Source organism: Adiantum capillus-veneris, chromosome 11 (assembly GCF_014529385.1).
Source record: "Adiantum capillus-veneris isolate H3 chromosome 11, ASM1452938v2, whole genome shotgun sequence".
Lineage (NCBI taxonomy): Eukaryota > Viridiplantae > Streptophyta > Polypodiopsida > Polypodiales > Pteridaceae > Adiantum > Adiantum capillus-veneris.
The window spans coordinates 47,262,660-47,280,760 of record NC_140941.1 but is presented as its reverse complement, the minus strand read 5'-3'; the positions used below and the strand labels follow the sequence as shown (position 1 = coordinate 47,280,760).

The 18,101-nt window shown below is 43.3% G+C and overlaps 1 protein-coding gene across 1 annotated transcript in view; it reads right to left on the bottom strand.

The window, feature by feature from the left end:
• Positions 1-12,770, bottom strand: part of LOC147447197 (U-box domain-containing protein 44-like) — a 66,345-nt gene extending 53,575 nt beyond the window's left edge. Inside the window, exons 1-2 of the mRNA XM_086523079.1 lie at positions 12,304-12,770; positions 10,531-11,807 (exon numbers count right to left, since the gene is read on the bottom strand). Coding sequence (XP_086379205.1) covers positions 10,531-11,754 — 1,224 coding nt within the window. The 5' untranslated portion in view covers positions 11,755-11,807; positions 12,304-12,770. The remainder of the gene's footprint in view (positions 1-10,530; positions 11,808-12,303) is intronic.
• Between the last annotated feature and the right edge of the window lie 5,331 nt (positions 12,771-18,101).

Here is an 18,101-nt window from a genome sequence, read left to right as displayed (position 1 = left end):
ACAAGAAGAATTTTTACAAAGCCAACCAGTATGACTTTCTCGAAGATAAAAGCAAGAAAGTCCGAGAGTTTAAGGAAGGTGGCCACTCAATCAAGTTTGATACTTTTCAGGATACTCACATGCTTCGAAGGCTTTGTCTTTTATACAGCAGTTTGACATCGCTTTCGCGGGAGGACGCTATTCAGAGCACTCCAAGATTCGGAGAGCTGCCTCTTACTTTAAGGGGAATGCTCGTACTTGGTGGTCCACGCTTCTATTAAGCAAGACTGTGCCAGTTACATGGCTGAAATTCAAGAGGCTTTTTATTTCTTCTTGGTTGACTCAAGAGTTTGAGCGAGATATACGAGCTGCTTGGAACCATCTCCGGATGACCAAGAGCGATACAGTGAATTCTTATTGTGAAAGATTCTGGAGCTCTTTTCTACCCGCCTCTTCATTCAAGAAGATCTCGTTCAGAGAACAGATTGAGCCGTTTACCTTGGGTCTACCTACAGAGATCCGAGATCACTGCTTGGAACAAAAGTCAGCTTCTATTCAGGAGTTGATGAGTCATGCGAAGCGGGGCTTTGCCATTCACTCTGGCAGTCTGACCTACCCCACAGATGAGGCCATGACACAACGAGCCGAACAGACTTCTGGGAATGAAAGTAGAATGAAAAAGAGCAACCCAGAGAAAAAAAAAGGATGCACGACCCAAGCTTACTCCTGAGGAGAGAGCTCGCTTCATTAGAGAGGGGAAGTGCTTTGGATGCGGGGAACATGGACATATTTCCGCGAAGTGCCCTGATACGGCACAGAAAGAACAGCATGATAAAAACAACGACAGGTCTGAGAGTTCGAGAGCAGCTGAGGAATGTGGCAGAAAAGGCAGATAGAAAAGCAAAACTGGTACCACATGGCGTGGGACCTGCACCGAATCTAATGAATGAAAGTACAAACTTTGCCGCTTTCGGGGCAAAGCGAAGGATCAGGAAGCTCTTTTGAAGGAGCCAAGGCCAACTTCTTTTCACTTGGAATTGGCAGCTCGATTTGGAACTACGCCCGACAGACTGACGCCACAGGCGGAGGTAGTTCGACTGGCACCCGGATGGGATGTTGCCATTACACCGAGCATTGGCAAACTTCGTTTGCAATGACAGGGGTGTTCAGGGCACGTGAGTGACGTTCTACTCGGGATCCCTTGGTACCACAAGAACTACGCCGTGGTTGACTACCGGGCCGAGAAAGCGACTTTGATAAATGAAGGGCTTAGAGATTGTACTTGATGAACTTCAGTTTTCTTACTCATTCTTTTGGGAGAACTGAACAATGGATAAAGGTTGAATATGTTTTGACCTGAAGAAAAGAACGCCAAGATTTTTCTCCACGCTCATGCCGATTGCTTTTGAGAGGGCCTGAAGATCATACCATTGATCTGATATCTGGAAGCACGCCACCGAATCGGCCACCTTATCGTGTGAGCCGAGTACAGAATGAAAAGATTATGAACTCAGTGAAAGACCTCTTGGAAAAGGGTCTTGTCCAGCCTAGTACTTCACCGTATTGCTCTCCAGTGTTGTTGGTTTTGAAGAAAGACAGATCTTGGAGAATGTGCATAGATTATAGCACTCTCAACGAAATCACCATCAAGAACAGATTTTCGATTCCTAGGATCGATGATATACTCGACAGGTTACAGGGATCCTCGTGCTTTAGCAGGATTGACTTGAAGAGTGGATATCATCAGATCAGGATAGCACCAGGAGATGTCTACAAGACAGCTTTTCGGACGACTTTTGGGTTATTTGAGTTTTTGGTGATGCCTTTTGGCTTAACCAATGCTCCTGCGACATTTAACCGGATGATGGATAGGATTTTTCGAGAGTACAGGCTATTTGTTGGCACTTTCTTTGACGACATCATTGTTTTCTCCAAGAATGAGGCAGAACACAGAGATCATCTGCTTCAAGTCTTTTAGGCATTACGAGATCACACGCTAGTGATTAATGCAAAGAAAAGTGAATTTTTCCTACCATGGATACACTTTTTGGGACACATTGTGTCAGCAGCAGGAGTGCAAATGGACCCGGCCAAGATAGAGACTATCCGTGATTGGCCCGATTTGAGGAATGTCCATGAAGTTAGAAGCTTCTTGGGACTGTGTTCGTACTACAGGCGGTTCATACGAAAGTTTGCAGAGGTTGCTTCCCCTTTGCATACCTTGACACAGAAAGGAGTACCTTTTTCGTGGGGACCCACAGAGGTTACTACCTTTCGGACATTGAAAGAGAAATTCACTACAGGACCAGATTTGACTTTGCCGGACTTGCAGAAGTCATTTGAAGTATTTTGTGATGCTTGTGGTCGTAGTCTGAATACGGTCTTGATGCAAGAAGGCCATGTCATAGCTTACGAGAGCCGTTTGTTCTCTAGGCCGGAGATGACAGCACAGATCTATGGGAAAGAGCTTTTGGCGGTTATCCACGCTCTTACTCAGTGGCGGCATTACCTACTCGGAGCGGATTTTACTGTCTTTACAGACCATCAGAGTTTGCGCTACTTCTTGTCACAGAAGCAGTTTTGGGAAAAGCAGATGCAGTGGGTGAACATCTTGTCACAGTTTCACTTCCAGATTGTCTATGTGCAGGGACAGAAGAATGTGGTGGCAGATGCTTTGTCTCAAAAACCGTTGGTTCTGGCTATTTCCGCGATACATCATAGGAGCTTCGAGGATATGGTCGATCAGTATGCCACAGATACAGATTTTGCAGATATTTTCACACGGATACGGGATGGGGAGACAGTAGCTGGATACTCCCTTCGGGAAGGCTACTTGATGAAAAAGACTATGTTGTGCGTTACACAGCCGTTGAGGGAAAAGGTTATGACTGATTGCCACTGTCCACCTTTTACGGGTCACTGCGGCATTGCTACCACCATGAAAGGGGTAGAGAGAGATTTCTTTTGGCGGAGACTGAAGAAGGATGTGGAAGAGTTTGTGCGCAGTTGCTTGGTATGCCAAAAGGTCAAGTTTGACAGGCATAAGGCACAGGGATTGTTACAACCTTTACCCATACCCACCCGCCCCTGGGAAAATATTGAAATGGATTTCATTTTTTTTTTATCTCCCGAGAATACAGAATGATCACGATGATTTTCCGATTACATGGCACGTCTGAGACGATTCTCTCCGACATAGACCCCAGATTTATGAGTTGGTTTTGGAAGGCAATTTGGGAGAACATTGGCACGTAGTTGCAGTTCTCGTCATCGTTCCACTTGCAGACTGACGGGCAATTTGAGATTGCCAATTCAGTGATTTTAGATTTATTGAAGTCTTGTATCTCGCATCAGAAGACTCAATGGGAAAAGAACTTACCTTTGGTGGAATTTGCCTACAATAACACGATACACTCTTCGACGGGGAAGACGCCATGAGAGATTGTTGAAACTGCTGCGAAGGTTCCATCCTTCCTGAGCACGAAAGATTAGAAATTTGAAGCGGATGAATATTCGCGAGATTTGGATACGGCTTTTGCCAAGGTTCGCGAGACTTTACAGAAGTCTCAAGAACGACAGAAAAAGGCAGCGGATCGCCATCGTCGCGACTGGAAACTGAAGGAGGATGATTGGGGGCTCTTACTTTTGAGAAGGCACGCCTAAGAAAGAAAAAGGGAAAGGAGAGGCCTTTTCCAAAGCTTAGTATGTGATACTACGGACCTTTCCATATTACTGACAAGATAAATGATGTCTCCTTCCGATTGGAACTGCCAGATACTTGGAGGATTCATAATGCATTGCATGTGAGTCTCTTGAACCCTGTTAAGGGTGATGTGCCTGATGATGGGGAGCCTGATGAGCAACCCGAAGTGGAAGAAAACGAGGAGATCCTTGTTCCTGAATAGATTTTGGCACATAATGATACGAAGAAAGGTAAAGTCCGAAGGCAGTTCTTGGTTAAGTTCAAGAACTTTCCTGCATTTGATGCGAAGTGGATGGAGGAGGAGGACCTAGCAGATACTCCTCGGATTGTGAAACTTTACCTCGATGCTTTTGGTTTAGCATAGTCTACTCCAAATGGAACCCAGAATTCAGCTTGGTCGAAGATCTGGTGCAGTGGGATGCACAAGAGGGGAGTTACTCCACTCCTTTGTCAACAGATGCCTCGATTTTGATACTAAAGTCACTGATGTCTCTTTGAGCTTCAGGGATACTGAGAGCTGACAGTATTCTTCTGGATGACTTTATGAAATGGAATTCCTGATTATGATACTGATTTGTTCTTGACTTCTTGTGAGTGCAGGAACTGATGCCGAAATGACTGCAGCATTTTGGTCTGATTGATCTCGAATAGACATGGTTGCAATAGGGGTTAGTCAATCGGACATCGATGAGGTCCCGATTGGACCTACATGTGATTGCTAGCTACATTGCCGATAAATCATGGTCTAAGATCCGAATGAATGTTGAATGTCATGTGATGTCCTGTGATGTCTGGTGATGTCCTGTGATGTCGTGTGATGTGACTGTCGATTTTGTACATGTGCTAGATGTGCGTTCCTAGTACATAGGTACTAACAGTCAGTGTCTGCTAAGACAGTTTATGGCTTTTGTCGGTTTTGCAGGCGTAATCGCGGTCGATTACAATGCTTTCAAGAGGGGGGTATGTCACAAAGTGATGACGTGGCGGACAGCAAAAACCCTAATTTCTGCCAAAAACCCTAAAATTCCTGCAAACCCTAATTTTTGCTAGAAACCCTAAATTCCGGAAATCGCGGAGGCGGATTATTAAAAAAAAAAAATGGAAAATGATGAGCGACGCGAATTTTGCTTTTGCTTTTTTATAATAAAAAAGAGAAAAGACTCTCTAAGAGAGAGAGAGAATTGATGCTTTTGATTTTAAAAGCTTTTGGGGCTCTGCTTTTGGGCATCCCTTGTAACCTTTAAATTAGTGGTGAGGGCCTCACTTCTCAGAGCATCTGGACGCAGAGTCTGAGAGTGAAACCCTAACCGCTCTCTTGTACTTTGATGATTGATTAATACAAAAAGAAATACCGAAAGGAGCGCCAGTCTTTGGGGCCAATATCTCTAGGCACGGAACTCCGCCGGGCCAGTGCAAATCTATTGTGATCTGTGAATTGTTTTGAAGTGGTAATTTGGTGCTGTCGCGGTTGATTCTTGACTTGGAGTGTCCAAGTCTGTTACATTCTTCCCTTGCAGTTTTGTGCCTAGTTTTCTGGCATGTTACCAATCATCCCCAGCGTCCTTCACGGGCTAGTTCCGCAAGCTGGTTTCTTTACTCTCCGCTTGAGTATTGGAGTTATGTTGTGTATTGGATATTGCTTGCACAGTTTAGTTGTGGCTATGTTCTTTTGAGCACAAGTAGGAAGGACAGTTTTATGATGAAGATTTTTCAGGAAGCAAGTTACTATTTCGAGTCTGTATGCAGTTTGGCATTTTGTATTGGATTGTACCGACCGGTTTAATCTTGGCAGATGCAAAGATATGGCAGACATTTGGTTTGATCTCAAGGAGTTTGCTTGAGTAGCTAGGTCTTTTTGAACCTCGACGGCTTCTTTGGCAAACATGATCCTCAGGTGATGACCTTTCAGGTCTTCCTATTCTTCGCAGTTCGAATTTACCGGTGGTGTGATTCTCTTTGAGTCTCGAGTTTCATGAGATTCAAGCTTTGCTATTCATTTACAGAGGAAGCAGTTTTACTCTACGTTGTCTCAAATTTCTTTCTGGTGGTACTTATTCTCTTTCCCCAGGATTGAGCGGGAGGGGGACTTTCTATCTTTGGGGGAGTCCTCAACTTTAGCTCTTGAGCTTCCAGTGTCAATGTTTGCTCTATTCCGACGAGGGTTGAGTCACTTGCTACCTCAGAACATACTTTTGAGGATACTTCTCTTTCAGAGAGGGCTTCCAGGTTATTATCTTCAGTTGACTACCGATGCTCCATTGAGCAGAGTACCATGCATGGTGTCTTTCTTTGCCCATTTCTTGCGGTTTTGGATGGTGTGCTTGAGTCCACAGTGCAGTTATTATCTTGGAGGATGTTTTCCCTGAGCCATTTCGGTGGTTGCCCCGTCTTTCGGATTTGTGGTGTGACGGTTGCTCTTCATAGTGCACCCGAGCAGTAGTTCCTATGCCTTGTCTTCCAGATTGGTCCCTGGAGACTGGTCACTGTACCATACAGGACACACCTACTTCCCTTATTCTTAGACCGGCATGTTCTCTTTTGTACAGGTGGATAGTGGTCCTTCTCGAACTAGGAACTGGCGACGACACCTTCGTCATCGTCATTGCAGATCCCTATCTTGACCACGACACCTTCGTCGCCATTGTAGCAGATCCCGGACTTAACGACGACGTCATCGTCGCAGTCTCCGTCGTCGTCGTCGTCGTCATAGTCATCATCAAGTACCACACCATCAGTACCCCTTAGCATCAGCATCTCACCATCCAGTCATTGTAGTAGCATTTGTGCAAGAATAAAGAAAGTACTTGCTTTGGCAGCAGAGCAAGGGGGCCCTTGAAGGTTGGGACCCGACATCCCTGTGTCGTTTCTTTCTCTCTCTCTTGTCTCTCTCTTGTCTCTCTCTTTCTTTCAGTTCTTTCAAGTGAAGTAAAGTGTCCCTTGTGTTTGTGTGCAGAGTACTAGATCTGAGCAAAATCCTTATTCTCTTCCGCCGCACCTGACATCCCTTCTTGGAATTCCGTAGCAGCTTGGAGTTTCTGGCATGTGGTAGATGAGGGAGGTGTAGTTTTCCGACTCTTTCCTCGAGGGTGGAGCACTTTAGAGTTGGGAAATAATCCGGATACCATTCTTTTTTATGCCTTTTACCCTCATTTCAGATGTATACTCTTGGAGCGGTCAGCAACAGTACCTTCTGCAGATGCTGGTTGTGCAACTTGTGAGTCGGTTGGTTTGAGGATATTCTTCATAAAGCTGGATTTACTTTCAACAAACAACATTATACTTCCCGGACGTCTTTCGGGGGTAGCGGTTGGATGGTATACTGGCCAGGTACTATTCAACCTCCCAAGTTTTGTAGCAAATATCCTCGTCCACGAAACCCTCTCTTTATAGTTGCAGATTGCTCACTCTAGCGCCTTGGATACTTTTCTCGTCCAAGATCTAAGAGGGGGTGTTAGAGTTCATATTCCTGTCCGGTGGTAGCTCCGATATCTCCCACGAGCAAATTAGGGAGTGAGGGTTGTTTTGTGGCTGTGCCCGGCCACTGTGAGGTTGTTCTCTCATGTCGGGTCATATCTAGCCATGTTTAGCTCGGGTTTTGGCTTGGTTCCATGGTCTCCAGTTGTCATGCAGACTAGGAATAGCATTCCCCAACCCTGGCATATTTTTCTGTCACGTGACACATCCAACCCTGTGTGTCCGTGGACAAGCTACAGCATGACCAGGGTTCAGTTCAGTCAAGTCAGTCTAGAATAGGAAGTGATCTGGCACTTTTGTGAGTCTGTTCGCAAACCGTGCATACCCAGACACGTAGAGTAGATGCATATCCTCCGGTTGCACACAGCATGATCATCAAATTTCCATCAGAACCCATCAGGAGCATTTTTAAAGTGCATAGACCTATTTTCCCTATTTTTGACATTTTTCACTTATTATTTATCAAGTGACTTTTGTTGGAAAGTAGGTAGGGCAATTTTGCTAAGTTTGTATATAAGCAAACCTAGCGCTAGCACTTTCTGGCAGAAGAGGCAACAGGAGCACAGAGTTGACCGTTCCGAGCCGTTGCGGCCGGCCGTTCCGGTATCAAGTGGTCACCCGGAACGGCAAAATGTTCTGGGACGTTCCGGCCTTGCAGAGAGGGAGGGAACGGCGTTCCGGCATTCCAAGGCCTAGGGAATGCGTTCCCCAGTAACTATGGGTCCCATAAGTTAGTGGGAACTCTTCTTTAAAAATAAGCCACTAAGCAAGACTTTGCAATTTCGTAAAACTTCTTCTACTGCTTCTTCTAGGGTTTGGGCTCCTCGATTGGGATCCGCAAATTGGCTCCGTTCAATGGCTTGACACGTCAGCAATTTGTGACATACAAAGCGGCATCTCCATATGGCAGTGTCACGTCAGCATGTCAACGCAATTTGCAAAAGTTTTACAGCTGTTGCCACATGGTCATTTTTACGCATCTTTGTGTGTGTCTCCTTTAATTTTAGGCCCCTCAGCAAGTATTTGTAAGTTGGGTCGGTTAGGATTAATCTTTCTAACCCTTTGGGCCACTCGTCAGGACTCCGTAAGTTAAAAAATCGTCTCTTTTTCTTCTTCTAGGTTTTAGGCCTCTCGGGCGGATTCTACAAAACACACTCAAGTTAGCCAAGGACCCGAAGATCACACCATTGTCCTAGCATCATGCAGATGACTTCATATGCAAATACTACACAAAGGATTCCGGCTTTGTCCAAGAGATTGGCATGGACCACCTTCCTAGGGAGAGTGAGTCTAGGAAAGGCCAGACGAACGCATTGGACCGATACGTTTATGATCTCAACACAAAAACCATAACACTAAAACCCGTCCCACTAACCCCCTTGGGGTCATGCCACGTCACCAACCCGTGACACTCTGCCAAGTAGTATTAATAAATACGGGCCAGCACACATCCCTAATGCATAGAGCGAGCAAGATGACATCCAATATGACCTCTAACAATGACAGTGCTAGAATCAAGCCAAACATGAGACCACACCTACTCTCTAGCTTATGTCGCCAGCTCGGTAGTAAATAGTGTGCAAAATGATCAGAGGTAATATCAAGCACCTCGTCGAAGTCAGTGTGCAAAACATCTGCCCAATCATGCAAAGTCCGAACCGATAACCAATGGGTGGCCTTTCATGCTCCTTGGTTTCCAATCTTTGAAGACTTTTTACCTGTTAAGGAGTTGGATTCTCCAAATGGCAATGCTGGTGCTTCTTCTTGCCCACCTTCAATGCATTCCGAATAACCTTTACCCATCAAGAAATTAGTCATTCTAAACTTTCAGGCATGGAAGTTGTTCTTATCCAACTTCTCACTAACAATTTAATTGATTTCATTATTGTTAGAAATGTTTGCAAAAAATCAGAAAATCTGCACAAAACCTGCGGCGAACCAAAAATAGTAAGTAATTGTCGCAACGTAACCTGTGACCACAATATGCATACATACACCCAATATGATCTCTCAGACTACTATTCAATAGATGTGGAAACTGCAACACCCACCGAGCTTCTTGTTACACCAGAATAATAGATCTACAGAAACCCGAACCTTAGTGTTCTTGTATGCGAACATAGTCTAGCTCCCAAATGGAGGATAAAACACGCCCCAAATGGAGATCTTGCTACAAAAGTGTAGTCCAAAGGACTGCTCATAACCCTAAACCGTTGATTCATTTCACACATAACCTTATGACCGAATTTGTCCAAATTCAAGAAAGTTCTCGAATCCTCATTCATTGGCACACATACCTAGGATTTCAATGCCGGATAATTCAAACACAAGCCACACGTGGCCCATCGACCTTGGCCCATTTCACACTAGCTATGCATTTATCTAATAAGGCCTCCGAGACTTATCCAGTTGCATGTTTCAAGCGCTTTGAAAACAAAGAAAGAAAGCAAAAATCAAATCAAATCAAATAAAAGTAAACAGAAGCCAAGATATCCCTATTGGTGACAGAGACACCTCATAACATTGCAACCCTTGGACAGGCTGAAGAATGATAAGATAATGAGATGTATGCCTAAAGCACTCCAGGCCTGATTTAGCAGGCCAAAGATATTCATAGCTAGGCTACTGAAAAGTGGTCATATTTCAACAGAAGGAGAAGCTTCCCTTGTAAAATTATAGGATATGCAAGGGCTGATAAGCATTTCCATTCCCAGATGAGGTCAATCTAAAGTATCATTGTTACAAAGAAAGGGCACAGTATTTTCTGCCGTACAAGAAACATTTGCTCACACGCTCTCACTTTGTAATGCTTCCACAAGTCTCCACAATGCCATGAAGAAAGTAAACAATCAGCCAGCAAGGGAAGAGGGACCCTCAGCGTGTAAATCTTCTTTTCCTGTGTTTTCATTTCTTTTCAAAGCTTTGCCAGCAGAAGTCGTAACACCACTCAAGAGCGTAGAAACAAAAGGAAAAAGTTAAGCGAATGCTTTCTGAGATAATTTTTCTCCACTGCACACATAAAAACTTTTGAAATGTGTCAAACTTTAGTTCATTGAAAATAAAATGTGCTTGCTTGCAGGTTCAAATCATGCATAATCATTGATATCTAAACCAATCCGTTTCGATTTGGTTAAGCATCACAATTGAACAATGAAACAATTGTTTTCAATGTCCCAACCCAGACTTTGGCAAAGCCATAATCTACTCCCATGTTTTATGAATATTGTCTAATTCTTACTTCTACTGTGTCAGGTAAATCCATTATGCTTCTGCAGTTCCCCTTCATCCTTGATATCAACAAGTCGTTACTTGAATGAATAGGAAAAAATGGGTCATAGCCCTTAAACTATCTGACTACGAATAATATAACTAACCTTATTGTCATTTTCATCTTCAGCAAGGCAGCGTAGCGTAGCAAGAGCTGAGCATCGAACTTGCTCTCCATGTTTCAAACAGTTGACAATCTCTGAAATTAAACCAGCATTTCTCACTTTATGCTTGTTCAGCTTGCTTTTTGCGCACAGCACTTGCACATCCTTCAAACCATGTAGCATGTCCTGCTGAGAAATTCTGGAGGTTAGTAAAATCTTTGCGTTCTCTATTCTGGCAGATTCATTCCTTGCTGTCCACTCTTCAATGGTATGGCGAAGCGCTATACTGGGCTTCACAGCTGTAGTTTGCAGCTCCTTGCCAGTCATAGGGCAAACCATAGGTCGTCCATTTTCTTTGCATTCGCGAAACCATTTCTCTATTGCACTTCGCTCATAAGTCCAACCACTCTCCACTGTCACAGGGTCACGCATTACCGTCTTTGATAAAGGGCACACAAACGATTCATAAAGTGGCTCAACACGCTTTTGCTGCTGGCGACTCGTACTCCCATCCAAGGTACCTACCGATTCAGTGCCTTGTGCCCAATTCTCAACCATATTTCCTAGAAGATCCATCATTTGCAGATCATAGGCCTCAGTTGCACCTTGCAGGTCGTTCTTTAGTAATTCAACCTGCAGTTTCAGAGCGCTCGGATTGCGTGGAGCATCCTCAATGCCAACTGAGCGAGCTATATCTAGCAACAAAGTGTGTTGCAAATCACGATCGCTCTGTAGAACCATACTGTCTTGGCTCAAAAGCTGGCAGATCCTGTCATCAGATTTATTTGCTTCAAAATGTGCCTGCTGCATGTCGCGAGAAAGGGAGTCGATGACTGCTTTGGTGTCTTCCTGGCCTTGCACTGATGACAAAGGGATAAGACAAAGGCTTCGCCCAAGATCATGAACTGCATGCTCAAGCTGCTGTGCAACTGATCTAGAATGTGTGACGAGGTAAATGCGGCTCTTGTTGCTGCATTCACTAATAAGGCGGTCAACACTGTCTATGTCCCGCACAAGCGCTTCAAGAATCTCACGAATCATGGGGGACGTGTCACGGCCTCTTTGTAGCTCAATGCATACAGGCACAATACGCTCCAAATAGCATGCCAGCTGCATGAACGTGTCTTGATCAACCACTGCATTTCGTGCAGAGTTGGCCACATCAGAGATTCTATTTACAAGGGACTGCGCAAGCAGGACAACAGCAGGTGGCTCGACACCTAGCATCTGAGTAGCTTTCTGCTCCCTTGAGTTCTTTTTTAATCAAACTTTGCCTGGTCCTGCATACCAACAGCAAGAGGAAGCAAACTTGAGGTCTACAACAAGGGGCGAAGGGGTACCATTAAAGCATGACAAGTAATGAAAGCTAGGAGAAGTTGCAGCTATAATCAAGGCAGATTGCTTACAATCAAAACACTAAAAGAGGCAGTATATTCAGTCACCAAAAAAACCGAATATAATCAAGGCAGCTATAATCAAGGCAGATTGCTTACAATCAACACACTAAAAGAGGCAGTATATTCAGTCACCAAAAAAACTGCAAAAGATTGCCGAGACTAGACCTGGTTTCAGAATGACTTCAACAAGATATAAGCGAATGTATGAGTATGTATTGAGTCCATACAGATACACAAAAAACCAATACGCCATATGTTCCCTTTTCTTCCAATGGCAAACATCTAGGCATGGTACTTGCTGCAATGAGCTTTCTGTCCATTTCTGTTAAATGATAGCAAAATTTCACATGAAATACCGTGGATTGAGAAAGAGAAGTACCTGGACTAAACTGACGAAAATTCCCGAATTTTGCCTTGATAAAAGCGCAATACGTGAGAAAGCTAGGCATATATGTTTGCTCTCTTCTGTGTAAATAAGCTGCTGTCTACAACAAATCTAGCGTTGTGATTTTTGGAGTCAATTCCTGCGCATTGAATTGCTTTAAGGGATTTCTGTAGAAGAGATCTATAGCCTATGTATGAGCTATTAGTCAGAGATCTGCCTTTGGTTGCACACGCGTTTGAGCCCGCTGCACTTTGTGACGGGAAAGGCAGAGCTGTGTGAGGGCCCGTCGTGAAAAGGAGAAGCCCATCGTTTATCAGTGTCGTTCGAGAAGAAATGAACTCTTTGACGAAGTCTGCAAGATGGGAAAAGTCCAATGTGTGCACTGTGTGTGTGTGTGTGTGTGTGAGAGAGAGAGAGAGAGAGAGAGAGAGAGAGAAGAAGAAGAGAGAAATCACGAGGCCTGCAACCAAGAAGACGAGGCTATAGCAAAACTTAGGGAAAATTATCAAAATACCCCTCTAATTTGTGGAAATTCCCAAAATACCCTTCAAATTTCAAACATTCCTGCGCAGGCTCTAGGCTAGGTAGATTAAAATTGAAACCGAGATAGAATTGCCGGAAAGCACGCACACGCACACACACACACAAGTGTTAAATTGTTGAAGACTTGTGTTACACACGGTGAGGGTCGATATTGATCTTGAGGGAGAGAGTGAAGAGTGTAGCAGTGTCCAGTTATAGACGTCAATAGCATTTTGTTTACCTTGTAGGGGAGATGCCTGGGCAAAGAGTGCATGAGAATGCGCTAATTCTGAGGTGTCTTTTATGAATTGACACATGTTCTTCTGAGAGACACAGTGATCAAAGTCGAGAGAGAGAGAGAGAGAGAGAGAGAGAGAGAGAGAGCGATGAAGGGGTGGCTATATAGGATAAGAAGTGTCAACGCCAACAAATTGGTAGAATCACTTGGCCCAGGCCCCCCTTTCTAGAAATGGAGACTGCGAGACTCAAGAGGATATAACTTGGAAGTCGAAGGTAGCAGCCCCATAATCCATTGGCGTACTACTCCTGCTTATACAGCAATTAGGTACTACCTGTTATAGAATATGCAGGCTCAGCCCTTGTGTGAATTGTCATGAGGCATGCTCGCAAAGTGTAAGATCGAGGTCAACGCCTACACAACATTATAGAAGTGAGTGATTCAACTAGAAATGTAGGGTACTACTACAGCGGCCACCACTGCACCTAGTATCGATAGCAAGTTGCTCCTCATCATAGTCTCCGTTAACATCCTTTGTGGGCTCCTTCACATCGTTAACCTCTACACTCCTTCCCTTCAACCTATCGAAGCTCCACCTCCTCTTCTCTTTCTTCTGCTTTCACAAACATAAGTAAGTGAGTCCCAGTTCGGCTTCCCTCTTGCTAATAAATTTAATAGTCATTATAATATGTCTCCAGCTATGATCACTCCTGCTCTGAGTCTTGACCCCCTCGCTAACCATTTACTGCCACATTGCCTAGTGCTCCTGCATGCACAGCTCCATTTGCTATTAATACTCCTCCTGCTCATGCTTTGCATACGTCCCCTGGTCGCTTGATGAAACTAAGGGCAACGATCGACACAAGACGCACCTCATGCAACGGTGCAAACTACTCAACACGAGAGAGAGAGAGAGAGAGAGAGAGAGAGAGAGAGAGAGAGAGAGAGAGAGAGAGAGAGAGAGAGAGAGAGAGAGAATCTCTCCAAATCTATCCCCACTGGCGCGCTCGTCCCCAAACTCATTAAAGATTTTCCTTTCGAGTGGGAAACAGTTTGTCCCCTCCTCGGGACTAACTTAAGAAACCAATCACCAAAAAGTTAAAACCCTTTTAATTTTTTACAAATAAACACTTGGTCATGGAGGTTGCACGAGAAAAGAGGAGCCAGACTCTAATTTTGGGAACAATCAATAATATAATCTTGGAAAAAATCTTATCTCAATATCTTTTGAGAGAAAACATCATATTGTCTCCCACTGGCTTTCACTCATAACTTTCACTCATAACTTTCTCATGAGTGTTCACTACAATACTCACCAATCAAACATTTTTATTTTATTTTTTATTTTTAAATACATATGAGATTTTTCACTAACGAAAAGGGAACACATCACTATGGCCTTAGCCCTTTGGGCAGGCCAAAAAACAAGTGAAAGGGTCAAGGTGGCTTTCTAAAACAATAAGAAAGTGATAAAATCATTAGGTTGAGTTTAACTGGAATCGCTGTTCGTGAAAGTATTGCCTCAGCTTAGCCTTGAGCCGGTTGAAAATCGAGACTAGCTGGTTGCAAACCATGGAAAAGGAAAGAAAAAGCGATGAAATATGTGAGAAAACAGTTCAAAAATCCTCCAAATTTCAAAATTTTTGCTAGTATTTTCGGTTTGCCTTTGCGAGGAGGAATCTTGGCCGCCAGTGTTCAAGAAAGGTGTGCCTTAACTCAGCCTTGAGCCGACTGAAAGTCTAGATTAGCCAATTACAAGCAATGGTAAGGGGAAAACATTTGATAAAATATACGGGAAAATAGTTCAAAATCCTATATGTTTTAAAATTTCTACTAGTAGTTCCGATTTGCATGAGACTCGGTCGCTTAGGAAAAAAGACTTTCTCGAACAATGTCGATTGCTGTGTGTGTGTGTGTGTAGAATATACTAGAATTATGCAAGGTGAAGCTTCACTTTGACATTCTAAAATAATAGAATGCAAGAAAAGTCAAGGATGTGAAATGAAAGGTGAAATAAAAATATCCATTTAATAGTTTAAAACCAAAATAACATTTAAGGTAAGTCTCAATCATCACTTAAAACATTGAAAGTATGCCTAACTCAACTCATCTCTGAGGCATTTTTTAGAAAGCCAAAAATGTGTGTGTGTGTGTGTGTGTGTGTGTGTGTGTGTGTGTGTGTGAGAGAGAGAGAGAGAGAGAGAGAGAGAGAGACCGTAGCCTTGTGGAGCAAAAATGGAAACCTATTGTAACATTTAATGGCCTAGTAACTTGTGTGTAGCGGAAAATAACATGAACATTGTGAGCATTTCATTAGAATAGATTCCTAATGAGTATAACAAGAGTGCTTGAGTGGAGAGAGCAACAAAAATCATAACACCTAGTTAGTTAGGCATGAACAATACTTTAAAAGCTAGAGAGATTAAGCTATTGACAACAATTGAGAACCGCATTTACATGGAGCCGGTCCCCCCTCCAAAAGGCTTTGTATTATAGGTTTCCCCCATCAAGGGAGACATTTTACAATACAATTCTTTGTGTTCCTTCAAAAACTAGCTAGTGCAATGAAGATGGGAGCTTCAAGCACTACGCAAACACTTATAAAACACAACATCAATTCCCTCACGGTCTCAGACCCAAGACCTCACACACCTTCGAAGATGGTGAGAGCTAGCGGGGTATGGGAGTAGATTGAGAGGAAGAAGGAGTAGTCTTACGAGAAAGAAGTATATCTCCTCACCTAATCACAGCATAGCTTAGTAATTAGCATGGTAGAGGAGATGAGCATGCATTGAAGCTTGGCTCTTTGGTTGGGGTCTAAGAATCTGGAAGGTACCATAGTACCTTTTTGCTAACTTAGCAGAGTACTTTTGGTGTCCCATAGGATTCTTGTCAGTTGTGTGCCTTAATCGAGCCTTGGAAAATTTAAGCAATACCCAATCATTTTCTTTAAAGGCTTGGGCTCTTTTGTGCTTATCAGCAGCAGCAGCCTTTTGCCTTTGTTGTGAGATAGCGATAGCATCCTTAATCTTTTGGAAAGATTCTTGTAGGCCTCGGCTATACTCATTTGCAGCGAAGATCTTCCCGTGTACCTTAAGTAGCAGGGGAATTTTGGATCTTCCCTCAATTACCTCAAAAGATGCTTTTCCCGTGGAAGTATGTACAGTGTTGTTGTAGGCATACTCCACTAAGGGTAAGTACTTCTCCCATTCGGACCTTTGATCTACTTCCGTTACATAGGCTTTTAGTAGATCAAGAATTGTTAGGTTAGCTATTTCACTTTGGCCATCCGTTTGCGGGTGATAGGCCGAAGAGAAGTTTAGCCTTGTCCCTAAATTCTCAAAGAGACCCTTCCAAAAATTACTGGTCATTCTAAGATCTCCGTCCGACACTATGGATATCGGCAAGCCATGATACTTGAAGATTTGTGATATGAAGAGGGTTGCCATTTGATGGGCTTTGATAGTCTTTTTGACAGGTATAAAATGATCTTGTTTGCTGAACCTGTCTACTATCGTCCATATTCTCATATTCCCATGAATAGACTGAGGCAATCCATGGATATGCTCTCCCATGTTGAATTAGGGATTGGCAAAGGTTGAAGCAATCCAGGTTGCTTCCCTCTATCAAACTTCGTCTTTTGGCATACCACACATTTAGAAACATACTCTTGTATGTTTGCTTTCATGGTAGGCCAATAGAAATATGTTTCAATCCCTCTTAGGGTAGACTGAGTCCCTCTATGCCCCGCATAAGAAGGAGCATGAGCTTCATACATTACTTTCTCACGTAGTGAGTTAGTAACGCATAGTCTATTGCCATAGAGAAGATAACCATTTTGTAAAGTGAATGGTTCCTCTTTCTTCCCTGATGCAAGGGCTGAATCACATCTCTAAAATCGGGATCAATAGCATACTCATCTATCATAGAAGATAGATCATTGTGAGTTTCTATGAAAACCGCATTCACTCTCGGCCGTCTTGAGAGTGCATCGGCTACTTGATTATGTTTGCCATCAATGTGAGCAATATGAAAATGAAATTGTGAAAGGAAATTTGCCCACCTCATTTTTTTGTTAAAGAGCTTGGTCTGCATCATGAAGTACTTAAGGCGATGGTGATCCGTCCGCAGAATAAAAGGAGTCCCGAGTAAATAGTGCTTCCATGAGTCTAAGGCATGTAGAACTGCGAGGAGTTCCTTTCTTATATGCCTAGAGTTTGCTCAACAGGGTTGAGCCTTCGACTTTCATAGGCTATGGCGTGCCCTTCTTGGAGCAAAATTGCTCCAAGGCAATCACCACAAGCGTCACATTGGACCTCAAATGGCTTTGAGAGATCCGGCAGTGTAAGCCCTAGGTTGAGAGATAAGCTTTTCTTTAAGCTTTTCAAAAGCATTGTTCTCCTTGGCAAACCATGTATACCTAACGTTTTTTCTCTGTTAGGTCATGCAATGGTCCTGCGATTTGTGAGAACTTTTCTGTGAAGTGTCTATAGTATGCACACATACCTATAAAGCTTCTTAGTTCATGAAGATTCCTTGGTTTTAGGCCATCCTTTTATTACCTCTAACTTTGATGGATCCATTTGGATGCCATCTTGAGAGGTAATGTGACCTAAGTATTGAATCTCTTGTAAGAAAAACTCAGTTTTCTTTCGATTTACATAAAGTTTATTCTCTCTTAAGACTTGAAATATTACCTGGAGGTGTTGCTTGTGTTTGTCTAGTGAATTAGAGTAGATGATAATATCACCAAAGAACACTCCAGTAAAGGTTCCGTGAGGCCTAAATAGCTTCTCCATCAAGCGGTTGAATGTGGCTGGTGCATTGGTCAAGCCAAAAGGCATGACAATGTATTCGTAAGTAGTGCAAAATGCGGTCTTTACAATGTCTTGATCAACTATCCTTATTTGATGGTAGCCACTTTTTAGGTCAATCCTACTGAAGTAAGTCGACCCTTGTAGCTTATCAAATAGGTCTTCTACCCATGGAACGGGAAACCTATTTTTGATAGTGATCCTATTTTGTGCTCTAT